The sequence below is a fragment of the Buteo buteo genome, chromosome 5 (genome assembly GCF_964188355.1).
Source record: "Buteo buteo chromosome 5, bButBut1.hap1.1, whole genome shotgun sequence".
In the NCBI taxonomy this organism is placed as follows: Eukaryota; Metazoa; Chordata; class Aves; order Accipitriformes; family Accipitridae; genus Buteo; species Buteo buteo.
Window position 1 is genome coordinate 52,705,750 of NC_134175.1, and position 20,470 is coordinate 52,726,219.

The following is a 20,470-nucleotide window of genomic DNA, read 5'->3' on the forward strand; positions in this document are numbered from 1 at the left end:
TCTGTAACTCCATGCATCTGTCTCGTGCATCTGCCTTTCCCAACACACTGGTAGCAGTTCCAGTTAGGAGCAGATTTAACTAGAAGGGTGTGAAAGGGACTGTCTGACCCATGGGGGCCAGCTGGGATGAGACTGGCTCCAAGCTGGGAGGAAGCCATGGTGGTGGGGATGGTGCTGGGGCAGGATGGAGCAGGACAGACACTATTGGCATCATTTCGGCCAGAGAGGAGCTGGCAACAAAGAACTTTGCATTTTCTGAACTGTTCTTTAGATAAAAAGGAGATGCCAATTCCAGAACTGTGTTTGGCCCGTACGTGTGAAGGTGCACGGAAAAAAACCCACGGTTGTAAAAGAGGAAAGGAGGAAAGAAATGTCTGCTCTCTGTCTTGGAGAGCTCTCGCCCGGGGCTGATGGACCATAGGGCAGACTTTTTAGTTCATTTTTTCCTGCTGACCATGATGAATTACTTTTTTTACAGCAAGCGGCAAGATGATAACAGGAACAACTTTTGGTGTTCAGACAGTACGTTCTGGTAACTGGGCAGCAGTGTCCTATTCATTATGAAATAACTTTCAGATAATGTAGTCAAAATTGCGTCCTGACCTAATAAAGGGAGGTTTCAGATATCAGTTATAAAATGCAAAATTTCAGGAGGAAATTGTTATGAGATCTTTCCTCAAGGGAAAGGGCAGAATAGTTTAAAATTCTTCCAAGATACAAATAGTATCAGAACTTTTGGTAATGCTCTTAACAGGTTTGGACACAGCATACTCCTTGCAGAACAACTCGTGTTTCACAGCAGCTTTATAGGATAAATTTCAAGCTGGCCATGTGACTGGTAAAAAAGCAAGCAAAAATCAAGCAGCTCTCAGAACACAAACCTTGTAGACCTTGTATTTCTCATCAAAATCTTTAATTCCGTTCTGAACATGGCTGATGCTGGATTGCAGATCAGGTGTCCCCCTGTAAGGTTAGGCATTGGGGAGCCTTCGGTGAGAAACGAGTCTCAAAGGCAGGTAGGAATTTCTTGGCACTGGACTAGCAGCAGGTGAGTGAGATGGGGAAGGGAGATCAGGCACGCTGGTGGTGTACAACAGAAAGCAGGAAAGCAGGCATGGGAAATGAGAGGTTTTACATGGGTAAAGCCCACGATCACAGGAACCTGCCTTCCTCTGTGTCCTGAGGTTGGTAAGGCTCCTGCCGTAGCGGGGAGGAGAGAGAGGCACGTGGTGGTTCCCACGCTTTCCCAGTGGGACAGGGATGGGCGTCTGGTCCATAATTTTTCCCTGGTAAGTGGAACAGTGGCCTTGGTAGCACTTGGTGGCTTGCTTCCCACCACGCTGGAGATCTCTCAGCCCTGCCCTCATGTGACATAGGTGCAGAAGGAAACCCTCCGAATTGCTGGGAGCCGTGGGTGGCTGGGACGAGCTCAACCACCAGTGCTGTCCCCATGCAAGCAGTGCTGGTGGAAAACGGTGCAGGGAGCTGATCCCGAGGCACGATGAGCGTGTTGGTGCTCGAGTGTCGTGTTGATGTAGGAAGCGGGATGCTGCTGTGGTTGGGTGTATTTACGTAGAAGAAACAAGCCCTCCTGGGTAGGGCTGGTAACGAAGTTTGCATCGTTACTGCCAAGAGAGGTGGCCAGCCTTGTGCGTGCTTTGTAATGGAAATAAAGACCGAGAGCTGGTGCTGGTCATTGTTCGCCTCTGGAGCCCCACCGAGGACAAGCTGAACTCACCATGGACGAAATACTGGGTGATCACTTTGTGCCGGTGGCAGGGCGGCTTTGCCTGTGCCCATGTGGCACTGCCTCCTCGCCAGTCCGGTGCCTGTCCCTGTAAATGGGAACCTGCGGGAAGGGTTGGGCTGGGAGCTGGTGGGCCGCTTACAAAGGCAATCCGATTTAATATCATGGAATTAAAATATTACTTGCTTATTGCTAACGCACCACTCTTGCATTCATTTTTCTGGAATCGGAACAATGAAGTGATGAGACTTCTCCCATGACTAGACCATGCGGTGTGTTTTTAGGCTTGTTCCAAGTGATAAAAAAGGTGTCTTGGCTTTTGCGGTGATGCCTTTCAATCAAACATGGACCTGTGTCTGGTCTTCTAACACTTCCCTTGCCTCTCAGTACTCCTGGCTAGCAGAAACTCTGTTATTTCAGATGTGTGTGTTTATGTAACTAAAATTCAAAATTGTCATTGAATATCTAAGGTATATTTTTATTCATCCTATATAAATATCAAATTTCAGAATATCAAGATACATGCAAATGTATTTTATTTGCATGCATAGATTATATACTTAAGAAGATAAGGTATGTACATATAAAACTATATTATAAATATGTACTGTTTAAATATATATGTGTGTGCATGCATTTTATATGTGTAGTAAGTAAATATAGACGACGTTATAAAATGGCTGATGTTTATTCTTGTATCCTTTGCAGGAAAGATTTCAAGTGAAGAATCCTCCACATACATACATCCAGAAGTTGAAGGGCTATCTGGACCCGGCTGTAACCAGGAAGGTGAGGAGCGTCCTGTTTCCTCTCGCCTGTCTCTCGTTCCTCGGCAAGGATGGTCCCAGGGTCCGGGTTCCTTCCTGCCTTTGTGTAAAAGGCCCCAGAAAAGTCTCTGAGAAGAGTCTTGGAGAGGTAACAAACTGCAGAGAGAAGCAAAGAGAAATTGGAAGGACGCTGCAGTTTTCATAGCTCAGAAAGGAGAACAGATGTTGCAGAGAAAAGGACCATCTGACACATGAAACGACTTGTTTTAATAACTTTAGCTTCAATAGTTGGTCTGACAAATTATCACTGAGCTGTACTCTAGGTCTGACTTTTCATGTGGGCAGTGCAGGTGGTGAAGAAAACCTCTGTCGGATGGCACTTCTCACCTGTGTGAAGGGGATGTTGAAGTTTGAGTCGTTTTCTCTGGGCATTTCCATGACAGAAGTTCAGTACAGCTGGCACAGTTCACCTCTCCCTTGCAGTCTCATCTTGAGGTTTCAGGGTTGTGCAGTAAAGACGTAACCTGGGGTGTATTTACATGGCAGAGCCTCATCCATCCTTCTGCCTATTATTTTGTACAAAACAGTTTGGTAATCACTCATGAAAGACTCAGGCACTTCACTTGGCCTTTCACGTGAAAGTCATGCATCCCTGAATGTGGCTTCTGTACTGGGATGTATTTGTGGCTGGTTCTGATATTTCTGCACCGCTCCGATGGACTTAGTAATAGCTTCCAGGACTTCAGAATAACAGTAAACCTACATCCCAGTTAGAAGACCATTGCTGAACCTTTGGTATTTAACCACTTTGGATATCAGCTCATATCCTGTGTTGATAGTTATAGTAGCCTTAAAAAAACAAAAAAAGCAAAAAAACCAACCAAAAAAAAGGCAGCGAGAGCATAGCAGATCCTGCCATTGACTGGCTCTGCCTTGTCCTCAACAATTGCTGCTTTGTGTTGCCGTACAATTAGCTGAGGTTGGTGCCCTGCGGTAAAATACGTATCCTGACACAGGGCTTCCAGGCCGGGGCCGGCTCCAGCCGCAGCGGAGGTGCACCTCCATCCCTGCAAAAGGCGAGGGGCAAACACTGGGTACTCTGTGCTTCCAGCGCACCGTTGCTAGCTCGTGTTTTCAAGGCTGCAGTAATGTCTTCTGACAGTGCTTCTCTTGTTGGAGGCTCTGACAAGGAGTAGGAAACCATTTAGTAGGAAACCTTTAAATTTGCCTGTAGCTGATTGTAATTTTTTTTAAAAAAATGGTGAACAGGGGTCTTTGTGTTTTTCTCCTGAAGGGTTTTTGAAATTCGTTTGGTGTTTGGCTTTGCTCTGTGGTTACTCCATGGGCACACATTGAAGCCTTTCTTATCCTAATACCACTATACGAGTCCCATGACAAATGACAAAACCGAAGGAGCCTAAAAATAACTCCATTGAGTTCCTCTCTTTTGTTGCGTTATTCTGTATTACCAGCAGCCTTTCCTCAGCCTGGGCTGCGAGGCGGAAAGATTTACAAATGGGCTTCTGGACGAACGCGTGATATTGTGAGGAGAGCTCGTCTTACCAGGATTATTGCTGTAATTGAGGTGGTGTCAGCTTTTTTTGCTCATGATCCCCAGAGTGGCCAAGAGAAGGTGGCTCCAAAAGCTGCTGCAAAATGTGTGTTTCAGCTTGTAATGGGGGTCATAATGGCTCTTCCCAGGAAAACAATTGCTTTTCATCCGAGCTGAGTTTTGAAACGGGAAAATGAAAGTGTTGAAATTGCACGTTTTTTAAAGAGATTGCAGTTTGGTGGTTCCTGGAGCTGAGTAAAGCACAGAGCTGGTTGATTGTTCTCTGCCGTGGTTGCAAAGAGCAGCTTGGCCTCGCTGGGGTGGGGGATGATGCTCCTGCCTATTTCTGCCGTGCCCTCCCACCCCAGTCTCCTGTCTGCCTCTTGCTATATCAATTTTTTACCTTTACTTCTAGAGGAGTAAGGTTTTACGCTGCTTGCAGTTACAATGTGTAAACTCTCTTGGGAGAGAAGGCACTGTGTCTTTGTACTCTCAGCTAATTAACTGAGGTCCAGAGAACCTGTATGTCTGATCTCAACTAGCTATTTCAAAGTAAAAATTAGTAGTGCCTTGTGTCTCCTAGGACTTCACAGTGAGACATCTATCTCAGTCTGCCAGTGGCTTTCTGAGCTGGTATTGAGTCTTACCTCAAGTGAGCCAGTGGTGCTAACTAGCACATGATAAAACCCTGGTGAAAAAGGCAGCTGATAATTTTCACATAGGTCAGCGAGGCAAGGTAAAGCCTATCTTTTCATCATCTTCACCTCAGTAAATGAACTCATGAGAATTATTAACTGCCAAGTAGTCCCTTTGATTTTATTGTGGTGCATTGAGAACAAACCCTTCTTTCCCTAGTATTCAGAGCATAGTTCTACTTGCAGCAGCATTGCTTGTGTCCTAAGCATTTATAAGCCCTTTCCAAACACATCAAGTCTGTGTGTGATAACTGATGACCAGGTTGGTTGTGAAGTACTGCAGTTCCAAGGCGATTGTCGTCCATCCACTTCTGCTCTCATTTACCTTGTTCACAAATGAGAATTTACCGAAACAACTGCTCTAGAATAATTTATCCAGCTGTTTCAGTACATTTCCATGGGCAGGGAGTACCAGGCAGGAGAGAGGACCACAGTCTTTCTCTGGCTGGGAGAGGAGGAGGCATCGCTGGCTAGCTCTGTCTGCACACTGAAGGTAGCCCTGCTGCAAACTGGTTTTGCAGAGGATGGGGAGGAGCTGTGGAGAGGAGAGGAGAGGAGACGGGTCGGTGTGCATTTAGAGGTCTTCAGCCGTGACCGGTGCCTGCTTTGAGCTGTGGAGTGAAGTGGGGCTCTCGCTGCGTCTCAGTGAGGTTTTGCCAGGTTGCCCTTTCTTTCTCCTCCAAGATGGAGATGACGTGAAACCTCATCTCCTTTCTGCTGCAGTGTTTCGCTTTTGCCATTTTATGGCCTTTTCCCAGCATCTAATTTTGCAGATATAGTTTAGCATGCACAAATTATTAAAGCATGCAGATGGCAGCACATGTGTGTTTCATTATTGGCTTGCATCCACAGCTTTGGTAATTACACAGAAATCATGGCAGGTTTTTTGGTGTGGGTGTAAAGTCGCGAAAGCGAGATTAAAGCACTAGGCTGAGAATGAAGCCCAAACACTGTAGTTCTAAATGGAGAGTTTGATACTAAAACAAAGCTTGTATTGTAAAGAAGTGTTTATTTATCTACAGGCTTTTAATTTTCTTAATCCTGGAAACTCGAAAGTGTGCATGGGAACAGAAGTTATTTTTCTGTGTGTTTTTGTTGACTGCTGGACTATCGTTGTTGCATTCCTCAGGAGTTAGAGGGGTTCTCAGTTTACCTTAATGTTTTATTTATTCAGTCTGCACTGCATGAGATGCTGATATTTTTAATAGCATCACATGAATCTAATTGTTTTTTTTGCCTGCTCATTCAATTACAGAAATTCAGAAGACGAGTCCAAGAGTCTACTCAAGTACTCCGAGAACTGGAAATTTCTTTAAGAACAAATCACATTGGGTAAGAGTTTTTGATGGCCTCTGGTCTAAGGTGGTTTGTTGGGTTTTTTTGGGGGGGGGGGGGGGGGGGGGTGTTTGTTTGTTTGTTTTTTTACATCTACTGATGGATGTCTTTGAGAAAATATCTCTTTGCATGTCAAGTAGTGATACCACTTGATTGATTGTTAAAGCCTGAAGGGCTCAGTTAACAGATAGCTGGGCATCTCAGGAGAATAATTCAGCTTTAATCCTTTCATGATGGGGTTCATCCACATCTCTGTGAAGGCTGCAAAAAGATTGCCGTCAACTTCTGCTCACCTTAAGTCAATCAGAGCAGGAGTGAGCATGTTTGTGTCTAGAATAGTAATTGTATTGCAGCTATAAATGTATGTATAAAAAAACCCCATGCTGTTTTATAGCTTTAACATGCTGCAGTTCATGAAGCCTGGCTGTGCGTAGTGTTACCAGGATTTTACTTCCACAAAGCAGAAAATTACTTTCAAATAGCAAAAGTAAAAGAATCGCCAGAGACTTACTTTTTTGTCGAACGTGCCATTCCCATCCGCATTTCCACTGGTCTCACCTCTCTGCTTTGGGTGTTGGAACCAGAAGCCAGTTCAGCACTGGTACATCAGCCAGGAAGGCTTCTTCAATGTTTTGTGTCATGATCGCACACTGTGTCCAGCTCAATTACATCGATTTTACAGGGTGCTGCTCTTATTTTGAGGAAACAAGGGTGTTTTAAGCTGTGGGAGGCAGCTCCCCAGCGTGGCATGTGTGGACGGCGTGCATGGCAGTGGTGGTCCTTCCCACAAGCTGCACCATCGCAAATACTTACAACAAACTTCTCCCACACCCCTGCTCTGGCTACTGCTATGTTTACCCTCGTTTTCCAACACAAAGGATTCCCCATCAGAGACTTAGGGCATCTGAAGCGTGACGTTCTGCAGATTTATGATGGCTCATGGATGTGCAGAAGGAACCACGATGGTGCACCAGATAAACAAAAGAGACTGACAAGGCCAATGTTTATTTATTTGGTTCACTTGGCTGAAAGATGTGTTTCAAAATAAGTTTTATAAAAATATCGAGTTGTTTATTTTAGCAGGTAAACAGCGAAAGGTTTAAAGCTTGAAGACTAGAATAACTCAGAGGTAATGAATTCCCGCTCTGCTGAGAGCAGGGGATCCATAGCTGCAAGGCCCTGGAGGCAGACGAGCCTGGAGCCCCCCAGTTCCCTCCCTGGTTCCCCACTCATTCCAGTGGCACCTAACCCACTCCTGGTGGGGTTTTGGCTGCCCCGGTTGCGGTTCAGAGGAGAGCTGAGGTGGGACTGTGCTGAGGGTCCTCGCTCACCTGGGTTTGCCCCCCGATGGGTAGATTTTCAAACTTTATTTGGCATTCTTGAGTTTTTGAAAGTTTTGGAAGATAATAGACGTTTCTGAATTGCAGATTATTTTGCCTAACTCTCAGGGGCCAAAATTCACAGTAACAGGTTAACACCTTTTAAAAAGAGAAGGCAAAATTACTGTTAAAAGTACGTCCAGGATGTCAGATTACTCTTTTGCTGGTCTATATGCTTTTAAAGACTGCTAGAGATCAGGATGTGATAAAAAATAAACCAGGTCCCTGCGACTCATGCGTTAGAAGGCGGCTGTAACCACTGCTCAGCGGTTTGTGCAGCAGTGCGTGCCAGAGAGGAGATGAGCCTGGGTTTGGAGTGAAGCCGAACGGCAGCTGAGCTCCCCAGTGCACCCGTGGCCCTCTTGCAGCACCGCTGCTATGGTGGGAAAGGCACTTACCAACTCAGGAGCTCAGTACTTAGAAGAGGAAACATCTAGTTTCTGAGCAATGCAGAGTGTGCATAGGGATTTTTATGCCTTTTTTTTTTTTTTTTTTGGAATGTCTTTCCCATCATAGTGCTGCAAACAAGCTTGTTTCAATACATTTGTAAAGTCCTCTACATAATAAAGGGCATTTTTAAAAAGTCCTCTTTTCCTGAGTGAGAAAGCAAAGTTTTGCTCAGCAGTGCTGCCTTTCCTGCAATCGATCTGTCTCTAGTTTTTCTGACAAGAATTCCAGTAACTGCACAAAGCCCATGAAACGCTCTGATGTCTAATGATTTTTCTAACAGATGGGTCAGAGAGTTCCTCAATGAAGAAAACAAAGGCCTGGATGTTCTGGTGGAGTACTTGTCGTTTGCGCAGTATGCAGTCACGTAAGTAAGACATGCCTGGTACTCTCTGGGCTTGCAAGGCAAAGCAAGAATCCTGCCATCTCGACAGAGCAAGAGAGGGAAATGCCAGGGTAAATGCTCAGCTTTCCCTGTAGCAGAGCTTTCCTGCTAGCAGCTTGGTACAATACTATGTACGTACCTTAGAGCAGAGAAAATGGTAACATTAGACCAAAACTATGGCATCATAACATTTTGCAGAGAAAAAAAAGCCTAAGTTTAAGCCTTGAGATTATTTATCACAATACTGACATATTTTTTACCTTTGGCCTCTGACCATCCTAGGGGTACAGTGTAAAAAACATTCAACAAATGTGTAGAAACATGCAGGCTTCCACAGAAATAGATTTGCAATTAGTTTCTGACCCCAAGGTATTACAGTCCTGCCTACCATGTTAAAAGAGACATCCACACACAAACCACTCCTCACCAGGCTGCTGGCAAGCAAAGTTGTTGGCATCCTGTGCAGTAGATGCACTGCAAGACAACAGTAGGAATTTCAAGGTAATTTTGCAAGTTGGGAAGACTATAAACCAAGCTTTTTTCAGTTCTGACATCTGGTTAGTTGGGAGTCAGATTTAGTCCTTTAGATAATAAATCATTAAATGTATTCTACTAAAACAAAATGGGAAGAAAATCAGCTATCCTTATATCACACAATTTGAAATAGATGTTCAGCTGAGGATCTGTTTTTGTATATCCAAAGGCTTTCATTGAGGATATTGTAGCAGTAGATTTTTGTATAAAATTATATGAAAAGAGGCGGTAGGTTAAGGAACTCAAGCTGAGTAGAGTTGATATTTTATTTTTAGAAAAGTTGCCATCAAATGTATGTATATCATCACACAGAAAAGAGATTTTTTGGTGGGGTTGCAGTAAAATTAATGAAGGAAAATTATATGTTTTAAAATGTTACTAACACTGGAAAAAACTGTGCACAGCAAAAAGAAGTGTTTGTATAAAGACTTTCTTCCTAAAATTATACAAATGTACGCAAGTTAGCTTGCTGGGTTTTTCCTCTCTCTAACGTGGTAAACATGAGTAATAACCTCAAAAGCTGTAAGAGGAACAAGCAATTTTTGCTTGAAATAGCAGTACAATGGGCAATGAGTCAGAAATCAAAGAAAATCTGTAATGATTATGGTAATATACTACATATGCTGGGAGATTTGTGAGGGCCAGCAAAGCAGTGTAAATGCTTAGCCACATATCAATGGAGTAAACTGAATTAGTACTTGCAAAACGAGTTGATCTATTGAAATAAAATGAAGACAGCTGTAAGCATTCCCCCTCTTCCCTTCAAGGCAGGGCTATTCATCAGCAAAGTGGCCAATGTTGTATTTATTTTACATTGAAGTAGAATAATACGTAGCTGTTTGATCCTTCTGAAATTGTGTGCTCATGTGGTCAGCTGCTCCCCTTGTCAAGGTCCGAATTTGCCACACTGCGCGTTTGAAGCTTGCACTGAATTTCAGCCTGCATTGCTTTCTTCCTTTCTTTTTGTAATCTTTTGGGAGCTACTAAAATCTGCAGATGTTGAACAGGAAGGAAAACGCTATGTGCATCTTTTCTGTCTAACCCGGTGTTGGAATTTCTATTTCCTTTCAGGTTTGACTTTGAAAGTTTGGAGAACAACGTGGAAAACTCGATGGACAAGTCCAAACCTTGGAGCCGATCTATTGAGGACCTGCACAGAGGCAGTAATTTACCCTCGCCAGTTGGCAACAGCATTTCCCGCTCTGGCAGACACTCGACTTTACGGTAAGGCGTTCAATCAGGCGGTGGGTGACCTGCAAACAGTGAGTGCCCGAGTGAGAAGAGTCAATATGTTTTTTCCAATTAGAATATTTTTCATCTTCCCTCTTTTCACAGTATAGGCTTGTCATATATAGGAAATGTGACATTGTACTGACGGTTTTGAGGTGGAAGGAAGTGCTAAGCTAGTAACTTGGGGCAGCATTACACAGCAATTGAGGAAAAGACAAGAATAACTCTGCCTCCCTTTCCAATGACAGCATGATCTAAAGATGCACAATACGTTTCCATCAGATACAACGTGGTTTGCACAGAGGAAGCAGTTCCTCTTCTCCAAAATGTATCTCAAGATTTCCATGGACCCAGCCAGTCTGGGGCTCTGATCTGGTGTCTTGTCCAAAAAGGTCTCTTCCAGCAGCGCATTCCTTCCATGCTGCTATGAACAAGATTTTTTTTTTAATGAAAGGCCACTCTCATCCTTCAAACCTACTGTTAATTCTAGCACTACCCCGGGCTTTACTATGAAGTCTCTCTTTCCAAATACTGTTTTTTGGGTTTTTTTTTTTTGTTTTTTTTTAGTTTGTGAAAAAGGCAGGATCACTTCCCAGGACTGAATGGCAGTCAACTCTCTTACATTCCTTTGATGCTTCACTCTTATAAAACATACTAAACACCACCTTTGTTCTAGCAGTACCGTCACCTAGGGGCGCAGCTCAGAGTGCTGAATTCTTTTTGACTTTTTTTTGGCTTTTACGGAGTTTTGTTACATAGTAATGTGATGAGCATAGAAGAGTCCAAAAAAGATGGAGCTGGTGAGGACTTGCAGCTTTTTCCTACGTCTTCCAGCAGAGGTTCAGTTTTGCTTTGTCAGTCAATGGTAATGTTGGCTCTGTAGTTGACGTTAAGTGAGTGCCTTCCACCTACAGCCTGAGTGGTAGCGGATGTGATACCTGGAAGATGTAGTTCACAGACATCAGGCAGTAGAGAGAGACAGACACACAGTTCTGGTAAAGAAATACAGGCTGTGGAGTGCAGCAAAATCACTTGACCGATTGATTATTTTTTTTTTTTTAATGTTGCGAAGGTGTTCTTATTGGTTTTGGCTTTCTTTCATCTTTAACTACTATGACAGAGAAACGGTAGAGTCTTGTGCTTGCAGGAGGATGTCTGATTCTGCTCTCTGTCTTTGGGAGGTATGCTTGTGATTAGTTACACTAGAAATGGACGTCAGGTATACATTACATGTTTCTTACGTTTTTTTCTCTTCATTTCCTTCCATCCTGTTTCCTTTTTCACATGCCCCTTTATTCCTTACCTTTTTTATTTTCCATTTCAATGTTTCCTTCCTTGCATCCTTCATTCCCTTCCCTCTTTCAAACGCTGTTCTCCAATTCTCTCTCTCGCATCCTTCCCTCCTCTGCTGTCATCCACCTTTCACATACCATCAGATTGGTTTCTTTGCCTGAGCAACTTCAGTTCAAACGCTGCCAGAGCTGCTTTTCAGCCAACTGCCTCTGGAGCGGCTTCACTGTGCGCTCTGCCGATGAGGCTTCGAGCCGGAAAATCTCGTAAGTCCCAGGTGCAAGGTTACACGCAGCACAGGCTGTGCAGGGCATGGGAGCCGCGTGGCTAGCACCGCTTTCTATGCCTTATAATCTGGTAATCACACGTCTTGGTAAAGTGACCACCTGGGCATCAGGGGGACTTTTCAGTCTCCAAAACGTGTGGTTATCACATTATAATTTCAAAGTGTAGTTTGCTTCCGTAGAGCGGGATTTTCTAAAAGAAAATAAAATGTGTTTTACTTTGAAACAAGATACTAGTTTTCTTTATACTAGTTTTCTTTATCATACTGCAAGTAGTATTATTAGTTTCATACCTAAGACGTAGAGCCGTTAGTCATGTTATTTCATCTTTTTTATTACAAATAGAGGCTTTATGCGTATCCAAAACTGGCACAGAAACGTAACCTAGTACAGTGCTTTTCAGCCAAGTGCCCTGTCCTGCCTGCAGAGTCATCATTGTACCGGGGCAGCTTGGGCGGAAATTGTCCAACATTTATGTGGAATTAGCATCTTTGGTTTGTGTTTCATAAAAAAAATAATTCTGTGTTTTAAAATGTGTATTTTTTCAATAGCTGGGGACTATGTGTGTTAAAAAAAGTAAAGCTAAAAGGAGGTGGGAAGTTTTCAAGAAGGGTTTTTTTGTATAATTAGTAAATATTGGTTAATTGAAAGAGGTCTTTTCCTGAGAACAAGCTAGGTGCTCATCAAATGTGGATGGTGTGCAGGATGGTGTTTCTGGTCAAAATCAGGAGGCTCCTGCCTTGTCACTGAGTAGACAATGTGTCTGGGACATGCAGAGACCCAGGGCATAGGTTCTTCTGTGTGGAAGCTCCTCTTCTGTCTTTGTTATGAAAACCATTAAAATGGAGAGAAAGGAAGAAGTGGTCCTTCCTCTTGGATGAAAAAGGAGAAGGCTGACAATCTTAACAGGGTAATTTAAAATTCAGGAGCTGGACTCATCCCTGCAATGCCACAGCAGTATGAAAAATGAGAACAGATTTGGCCTGGATTCCTTTTTATTAAAACAGCAAGAAGATTTGGGGAGACAGTGTTCTGTGCCAGCTTTAACACCATTTTTTCTCATTTTTGGTGCCTGGATGGCACCGGTTCTCCTGCCTGTCCTCAGGGTTCATTAGCAGTAAACCGGCTGTAGCCCTTGGAACCCTGCACGGTCCCAGCTGATCTGTGCTGTAGACATTTAATTATAGCAGAAGGAATAGGAGATAAGCACAAAGTAACACTAGGAAGTACTGGCAGGGTCATAGCCCTTGCACACTTGCAAATGATGCGGCTCCATCGTAGTGAGCAGTTCCCTTGCAACCAGCCAGGGCAAGCTAGCTGTGGTGTGAACTCACCCGGTGGTGACGTGGGCATGGAGGCTTTCTGTCTGTTCGTTTGCGTGGCTGAGGCTATCCACTTCTAATTGTGACTTTAACTGGCTTCCTGTAGCTCTTTTTTAGTAGTGCTAAACCCTGCCAATTCCCTGCTCACTGGGTTTCCTTGGCAACTTAGGTTTTTTTTTTTTTTTTTAAGACGAGGCACAGGGATTTGGGAAGCAAACACCAAAATGAGGGCAGAAGGATAAAAACGGGGATGAACCTTTGGGGATTTTATTGCTGCTTTTTTGGGGGAGAAAGAGCATTACTTTCACATGAAAGTTATACTCTCCTGTCAGATAAATATTAATGCAGACTTTGTAATGTCCCAGCCCATTAGAAATTCCCTTTCTTCCGAGTCAAATACTTCAGTTTTTATGTGGATTGAACTGAGAAACTTCATTTATTTCTTCAAAATCTGTGGAGTCCGTAATGAGAGAGCGAGCCAGGCAAACGTATCTTAATCCATAAATGGGCTTTGAATGCATTCAATAAGTGGACTCAAATTTGACGCTGCTTTGTATGCTACAATGATTTAATTTGGACTTTGCCGTTAACGCTTTCACTGCTCAGGGAATTTTTTTTTCCAGTCATAATTTTTGTCAGATACTTGCTAATTTAACAGAGCGTATTTTTGAGCAGCCAGTTGTCAGTCTCGTGGTTCTTCTGGTTTCTCTACCTGAAGACGATGATTTTTACAGACCTGAGACAGGCATTAGTCAGGCAGTGGGGTCTCTGGCAGCTGAGGGTAGCTCCAATGCAATATGCACCCATTTTTGCACAGCCTGCTCGGTGATGTTTTGGGGTATTCGTAGGTAACTGTCCTGATCGAACTGGGGGAGAATCCCCTACAGTACCCATCTATGTTTGCATACAGAGGTGAAGAAATGTGCTCATTCCCTTGCTGGAAGTTACCTGGGATGCGCACAGCGTGGCAGAACTGCGCACGACCTGGGTGTGCATTTATGTCTGTAGTCACACACTGGCTGTGTAGCCTGGCAGGAGGGAGGGAGACCAAAACCGGCTGTTTCGATTTCTTTTCTCACCTTTTTTAAGCAGCAAATACCTCCTCAGCTTTACGGATTAATAATTTTCCCAGATTCTGTTGGATGAAGACAAAACCAGCAGGCTCAAAGTCATTTATTTTCTTTACACTTGTGGCACAAACCAGCCTTGTCACCTCTGTTTGAAGTGGCAGAAAAGAGACATTTTCAGGTAGCATGGCTGCCTGCTCTGGCTTCCCTTGCACGAGCAGAGGAGCTGATTGCACCTCACTGGTTTTAATGCTTAGGGGGGGCCACCACTGAGCACAGGCTCGTGGTCTTTCCCTCTCTGGCCCTCGTCCCGAGCAGAAGGGTGGAAGTTCAGTGTCCCCACGTCCAGCAGACCCAGCTTGTAACTTGCTCTAAGAGATCAGAGAAATCCAAAGTTAGTAGGAAGCAGAAGCACCAAGACCTTCCTCTTCCAAAGTCCCTTTCTGCTGTCAGAAGGACGTTCATAATACAAACATCACCACCTCCAAACCACCGACAACAAAACTGCAGAAACGCGATCCAAAAACCACCAAACCCCGATGAAAACCAGGAGTCCCAGCCCACACAGAGCTGAGCGAGCTGCCGGGGGCGGTGAGGTCCGTCCTGGGCTGTCCTCTGCTCTCCCTGCTCCTACTGTGACGGAGCCAGTGTGGACAAATGAGGGCATGATATTCTTTAGCAGATAATAAGATAAAAATGATAGGAGAAACCAGCTGTAATTTGTATTCGTTATTAACGCAGTGCTTTGGAAGTCTACACCATTGGACTGGGCACATGTCCTCGTTTTAAGCATGAAATCCGTTTTAAGCGTGAAAGTCCTCCCATTGCAGTTGGCGGAGATGGCAGGATTTTGTACTGAGATTTGCGCTCACTTACCATGGTGGGAAGGGCTTTAATTTACTTTGAGTATCCCAGTTTGTTGTGTAGGTGTTTTTTATGATCCATCTGTGGGTCTTCAGTGTCAGTGTGAGCTGTTTTGCACCAGAAGATGCTGTTGTGTATTGCCTTTTCTAGGTCTTGGTTGTAAGTAAGTAGGTCTTGGTTGTAAGTGCGTGCTTGGTTGTAATTGTAAGTGCTGGATGAGTCCGGGGCACACTGGACATTTTCAGCAGCTCTGGCTGATCACATTAACAAAGTAACGTGGACACGGAGGCAGGAGTAGTTTAGCAAAATAAATTTCTTCAGGCTGGCTGGACTGAATGGTCCTTTTCACCTTCCTGTAGGAGGCTGGTGGGTAAAAGCACAGCCTGGTCTCCAGAGACATCATGGCAGTACCTTTACAAGCACCAAACTAAATAAATTGTTAACAAATTGAATAAAAATGCTGAATGGGTTATTCCTGAACGGAAATGTACTTATGTTAGATCTGGGTGCGAAAAAGAATCTTAAACCATACTGCGTATTTCAGCATGGGTTTAGCTTCGCTTTTAATGGTTGTTGGTTTTCCCACGCGGGTGCAGTGTCCCGGCTGTGGAAACGCCAGACCCTGCGTACTTCCCTCCAGCCTCCAGCAGCAAAGGCACGAAGCTGTGGAGCAGCTCCCTCCCCACGTGTGACATCCCGTACCCGCCGCTGGTGGCTGGCAGGAGGAAAGCATTACACGCTGCAGGAGCTTGCACATGGTCAGGTTTTCTGTTTCTGCTTTTTTCAGAAGTAAGGTTTTATAGTTCTTCTTTAAAGGAGGGGCAGAGGAAATAAAAGAGGAACCATCTGAATTTAATTACCAGGATAAATATACTCTTGGTGACATAATCTTTGACCTGCAGCAGACAGGAAATCAAAACCAACGATTCGTCCAGATGCTCAGATCAGCCTAATGTTTAGTAACAAGAAATGAAATAAAAGCAAAAGAAGATCATCCACCCTGGCTTGGCTCATGTCACATAAAGGGAGGTGTTAGAGCTACTGCCAGTCTGCCTTGCCTTTAGGAAGGAAACAAATAACATCAGGGGTTGTTGCAATTGCCTCTAATACAGAGAAAGCGTCTTGAGCCTTAGTTCCAGCGTGCAGAGTCGTCATAAAAGAGTTTCTGTACAAAAAATCCTCATTAATTCTTGGCATTCATGTCTGTGTGAAGAAATTTGCATCTGCTGAAGGGAAGCGATCTAAATCTAGGGCAGAATCCCATCTGTGCTAGAGATATTTTCTCTGCACTGCAGCTCTCGATTTCATATTCTGCACCCATTTCTGAGTCTAATCGTAAACTAACACGGGTGGAAGCTCTGCGAGCCGGACGGTGTGGGATCTGAATATCACCGATGATATCACTGAATAATGCACCACCAACTAGGGATGTGTGGGATGGTGGGGAAGGCAGAAGGACTGCTGTGGAGAGAGGACAGAGCAAGGTGTGCAGCCTGGGGCTGGAGCTGGGTACCTGCCCTGGGGCAGAGTCCCCAGAGGTGAGCGTCTTCTTGGGCTTTGGGGGGAGAACACAACAGCTACCTCTAACTTTGCCTGTATGGTCCTGAGAATTTCCAAGTGAATATCTCCAGGCTTCAAAACAGCAGTATTCTTGGCTGCGAGCAGATAGTGCCATACGGGAGGTCCGCAGCCCTTGTTTGGTTTCTCCACCTCTTCAGAAGAGGTGAATATTGTCTTCATCTCAAACCTTTCTTCTGGTGCCTGCATTGCTCTGTGGTGCGGGGGTTTGATTAGGTGCCCGGAAAGCCACGCGGGTAGTGAGAGGTGTAGAGAGGAGCATCTCTCAGCCTGGGAAGGCTCCATCCAGGTGGCTGGATCCCAAGCTGAGTTCCCAGGGACATTGGACTCGGCGTGCTCCAGGGTCCTGCCGCCTTGTAGAGTATGCTTGCTCCCCGATTCTGTTTCTCCTCGCTCCCCAAGTGGCTGGAAATGCCAAATTCTGACTTCATGGTCATCTTTTATTAGTTTAAGGAGACTTGCTCCCATTTGTTACAGCTGACAAAACTCTGTCAGATGTCTAAAGGCATTCTGAAATTTAAGGAATTGATACACCAGGTGCTGAGGAAGATTTTTTTTTTTCTTCTAGCAGTGGCATGATAAAGATCTAATTACTCTGCTTATTTAAAATTTAAAGGAAAATAATGTATGCAGCCTTTAGTAGTTTAAAACTGAGGTAAGTCATTGTAGGAACTATCTCTGTATGACTAGAAATGACTTTTAAATCTTTTTATTGGAGGTTTTTTCATATTTAGTGAATGGACTGTATGGAAATACGCTAGTGCACTGTGGTTACACATTCTCCAGCCAACACTGGCAGTGCTTCCATGCGTCCCAGTTCAGACTTAACGTAGGGCTCCCAACTAAAGGTTGCACTGCTCCTCTTTTGTCTTGGGAAGGGAGGTTTGGAAGACAAATGAGTCCCCGAGCGCAGGGTCTGTGTCTGGCCAGTCACCCCATCCGTGGGGATGCAGGCAGGACCGCCCTAGCTGGAGCTCCTTGGCCGGCCCCATTCCCACCAGGAGCAGCCGGACAAAGCGTCCCGAACCCAGGTGCAAGGTGCAGTGCAGCACCCCATCCAAAGTGCTTGTGGTGGTTTGGGGACGGCCAGGACAGCCCCACAGCGTGGAGAGCAGCCTAATCCTGTCCTGGTCCTCCGAGGCACAGCCTGTGCCCCTCCTCGGGGTCCTGTCCCCGAAACCTGGCTCCCGTGCTTTTAACTGCTCGCTGTTCTCACGCAAAACTAGGTCATGTTTCCCGCAAACCCGAAATCCGTCTGGAGTGCCCTGAGCTGATTTATGCATTCATATATACGGTGGAAAAAAAAAAAAAGCCGTTTGACTGAATTCTGCTTTGAATTTTGGGGTTTCTTTCATCTCGGCGCTCCTGGAAAATGAAAGCAAAGGGAAGTAATTGCTGAAGCCTGAGAGTCGCTGGCTCTCCGTGGGCAGGGTGGTTTGGCACTGCGCTCCGGAGCTCGCCATGCGTTCCGCTCTTGTCCCGCGCCGGAGCTGCGGAGCAGGGAAGGCTCCCACAGCTGCACAGGCAGACACAGCAAGGGTGCTGCTGAGCTGTAATCACTGCCCGGCACATGGGACGGCCAGACCCTCGTACGAGCTACCTCATTCGTTTTGTACATTGAAAGTGAGAAAATTTGCAAGTACGTTCTTTGTGTCGGAGAGTGAGCTAGTGAGTCAGAATAAAACAAGTCTGTTATTACTTGCTCACTTATTTATTATTAGTCTTTACTATTAATAATAATAATAATGTAATCACTGATTTTTAAAGCTACACCTCTTTTTTTAAACAAAATGAGTAGCATGGGTTAGACAAGTAACTGCACAGTAGTGTCAACAATAAACAGGTCAACCCCCCAAATGCACTCAAAATATGCATAGGAAAGAAAGAGGAAAACAGTGAAGTGTGGTAACACCAAAGCTGTATCTAATACCCTCTCTGACGTTGCCCAGGAGCAGACACTTAGTTCAGGAGATGCTTAGAGCACTTGCTTAGTACGAGCAAGGCAGATATCCAATGATGTTTCTCCTGGTTCATGCTCCTGCCTTCCAGCAGTCTGTAAATTTAAGCATCCTGATCGAAGGATTGCATCTTGTGTTTAATAGTTCTTGATGGATTTTTTCCTCTGTGAATTGGTGTAAGTGCTTTTGAAGCCCGTGCCAGGCTTTAGGCTCCGCAGCACTTGTGCTGAAGAACTCCCGCTCTCCGAAGCACTGTGTGGAGGAGTGCCTCGAAAATTACCAGGTTTGCTTTGATCCTGTCACCTGATAATTATATGTGATGCCACATAGTTCCCATGGCACGAGAAATAATGACAGATCATTCCCTGTTGACTCCCTCCATGCCACTCATACTTTCTTGGAGTGTTGGGATAGTTCTTAGATGGAAAAGCCTGGGTCTGCGTGTCCCTTGGAAGCTCTCCCGTTCTCCAGCTCACCTTCTCACCCTGCCTCAGCGTGTTTGCATTTGTGCTTTGAGTCATTGCTGGTACCAGCACTGGTATGTTTAACTCCTGGTTAGAGTCTGTGGTGAGAGCTAAGGATGCTGTATTCCAGAAGCTTTCCCCACTGCAGTTGTTTTCCTGAATCAAAGAGAAGAAAAGCCTTCCTGTGTATGTTCTCCAGGCTGCAAAGGTGGCATTGGCAAGTGTGAAGCCAGCTACAGTTGTCTGAAGAAGCCTTGTTTTTACTGGAGGTTGTATTTACTCCACCAGTCAAGCTTCATCTATGAATTTCTCTTTCCTCCCCCAGTGGAGCTGCTCTTTGCCTAACAAATGTCAGAATTTGCACATCACTGCACGTGCATCACGTTATTTTCCTTTCTGTCTTCCTATCAGCAGATTTTTATTCTTTCTTCCTCCATTTTCAGGCACGAGTGTGATAGTTGGAAGTGCAAAAGGATTACTGTGCCTTCCTAGAGGTTTCATTAGCCTCTGAGCTGGCGAGCTGATGCCCTTCTAGTCTCTGCTCTCACCTGCATAGGTGTAAATCAGGAGCAAATCTCTGGATGCTGCAGCCCTGTGATTAATTGAGAACCTGCCTGGACCTCTCCAGGCTGTTTTTATGCTGTAAATTGGGAGAGCGGGATAAAGAATGTATTTTTCCAACCCCAAACACCAAACTTCACCTTCGCTGTCAGCATCGCCTGCGGTGCTGCGGGCTAGAGCTGCTCGGGGCAGCCTGCACAGCTTTGCAGAGAAACCTCCGTGTCCCTGGCACAGCCGGGGGGGCCCTGCAGACCCCCCACAGTTTGGATGGGGCTTGTCCTGCGGTGTGCTGCTCCCGGGGCTCACCAGGGCGGTGCGGCGGCACCATGGACACCATCGGCCCGTTACAGCAGTTTGTGGATCACTGTCAAAAGAGTTTTTTGACCATAATCGTAATCTTCTTGTTGCTTATTCAATTTCACATATGTAAGAACATATATGTATTCTGTATGGCAGTTTGTCTCCAATTTCCTGTGCTCAGCTCGTGAAGCATGTTTTTTCTTAAAGAAAATAAGCAGTATCTCGGGAAGAGCTGAAATGTGGTTTTCATTTACTATGCCATAGAAATGACAGATTTAAAGATTTCCCTTTGTGTTTATTCCGTGTACTTATTTAATTGAATTCAAGGTTGATTTACCAGTTAAGGGTTACAATTAAAATAATTAATGCCTCTGTTCTGAGTAAAGTTCCTAAGGGCTGTATTTTCCTTAAATAATTTGGAGGCCTTTCAGAACGCTCAGCTGCAGAATAGAAGAGAGGCACCATTCTTAAATGAAATGCAGCGGGTATTAATACATTTGCTGATGCCTACGAATGTTCAGTTCCATTAAAAGTCTGTGCCGTTGCTCGTGCAGAGTAAAGTGCATGGAAGAAAATCCGGAATACCTCTGCTTGCGGGTGGATCGTTCTTTCCCCGTTGCATGCCACGAGAGATGGAGGTACCTGGCTTTGGATGGGTCGTGCTGTGGCTGGTGGCATCGGCTGTGCCGGGTGGAAGGGCTGAGACCGGCA

At 44.9% G+C, this 20,470-nt stretch overlaps 1 protein-coding gene across 6 annotated transcripts in view; it reads left to right on the top strand.

Moving 5' to 3' along the window:
• FMNL2 (formin like 2) overlaps positions 1 to 20,470 on the top strand; it is a 153,949-nt gene that overhangs the window by 88,269 nt on the left and 45,210 nt on the right. For 5 of the 6 annotated variants that reach the window (XM_075029084.1, XM_075029080.1, XM_075029079.1 and 2 more), the window contains exons 3-6: positions 2,456 to 2,536; positions 6,017 to 6,093; positions 8,206 to 8,289; positions 9,913 to 10,065. In XM_075029084.1, the coding sequence (XP_074885185.1) occupies positions 2,456 to 2,536; positions 6,017 to 6,093; positions 8,206 to 8,289; positions 9,913 to 10,065 (395 nt within the window). Of the gene's footprint in view, positions 1 to 2,455; positions 2,537 to 6,016; positions 6,094 to 8,205; positions 8,290 to 9,912; positions 10,066 to 11,507; positions 11,628 to 20,470 lie in introns of all 6 variants that reach the window. The other variant, XM_075029082.1, reaches the window with a different exon arrangement.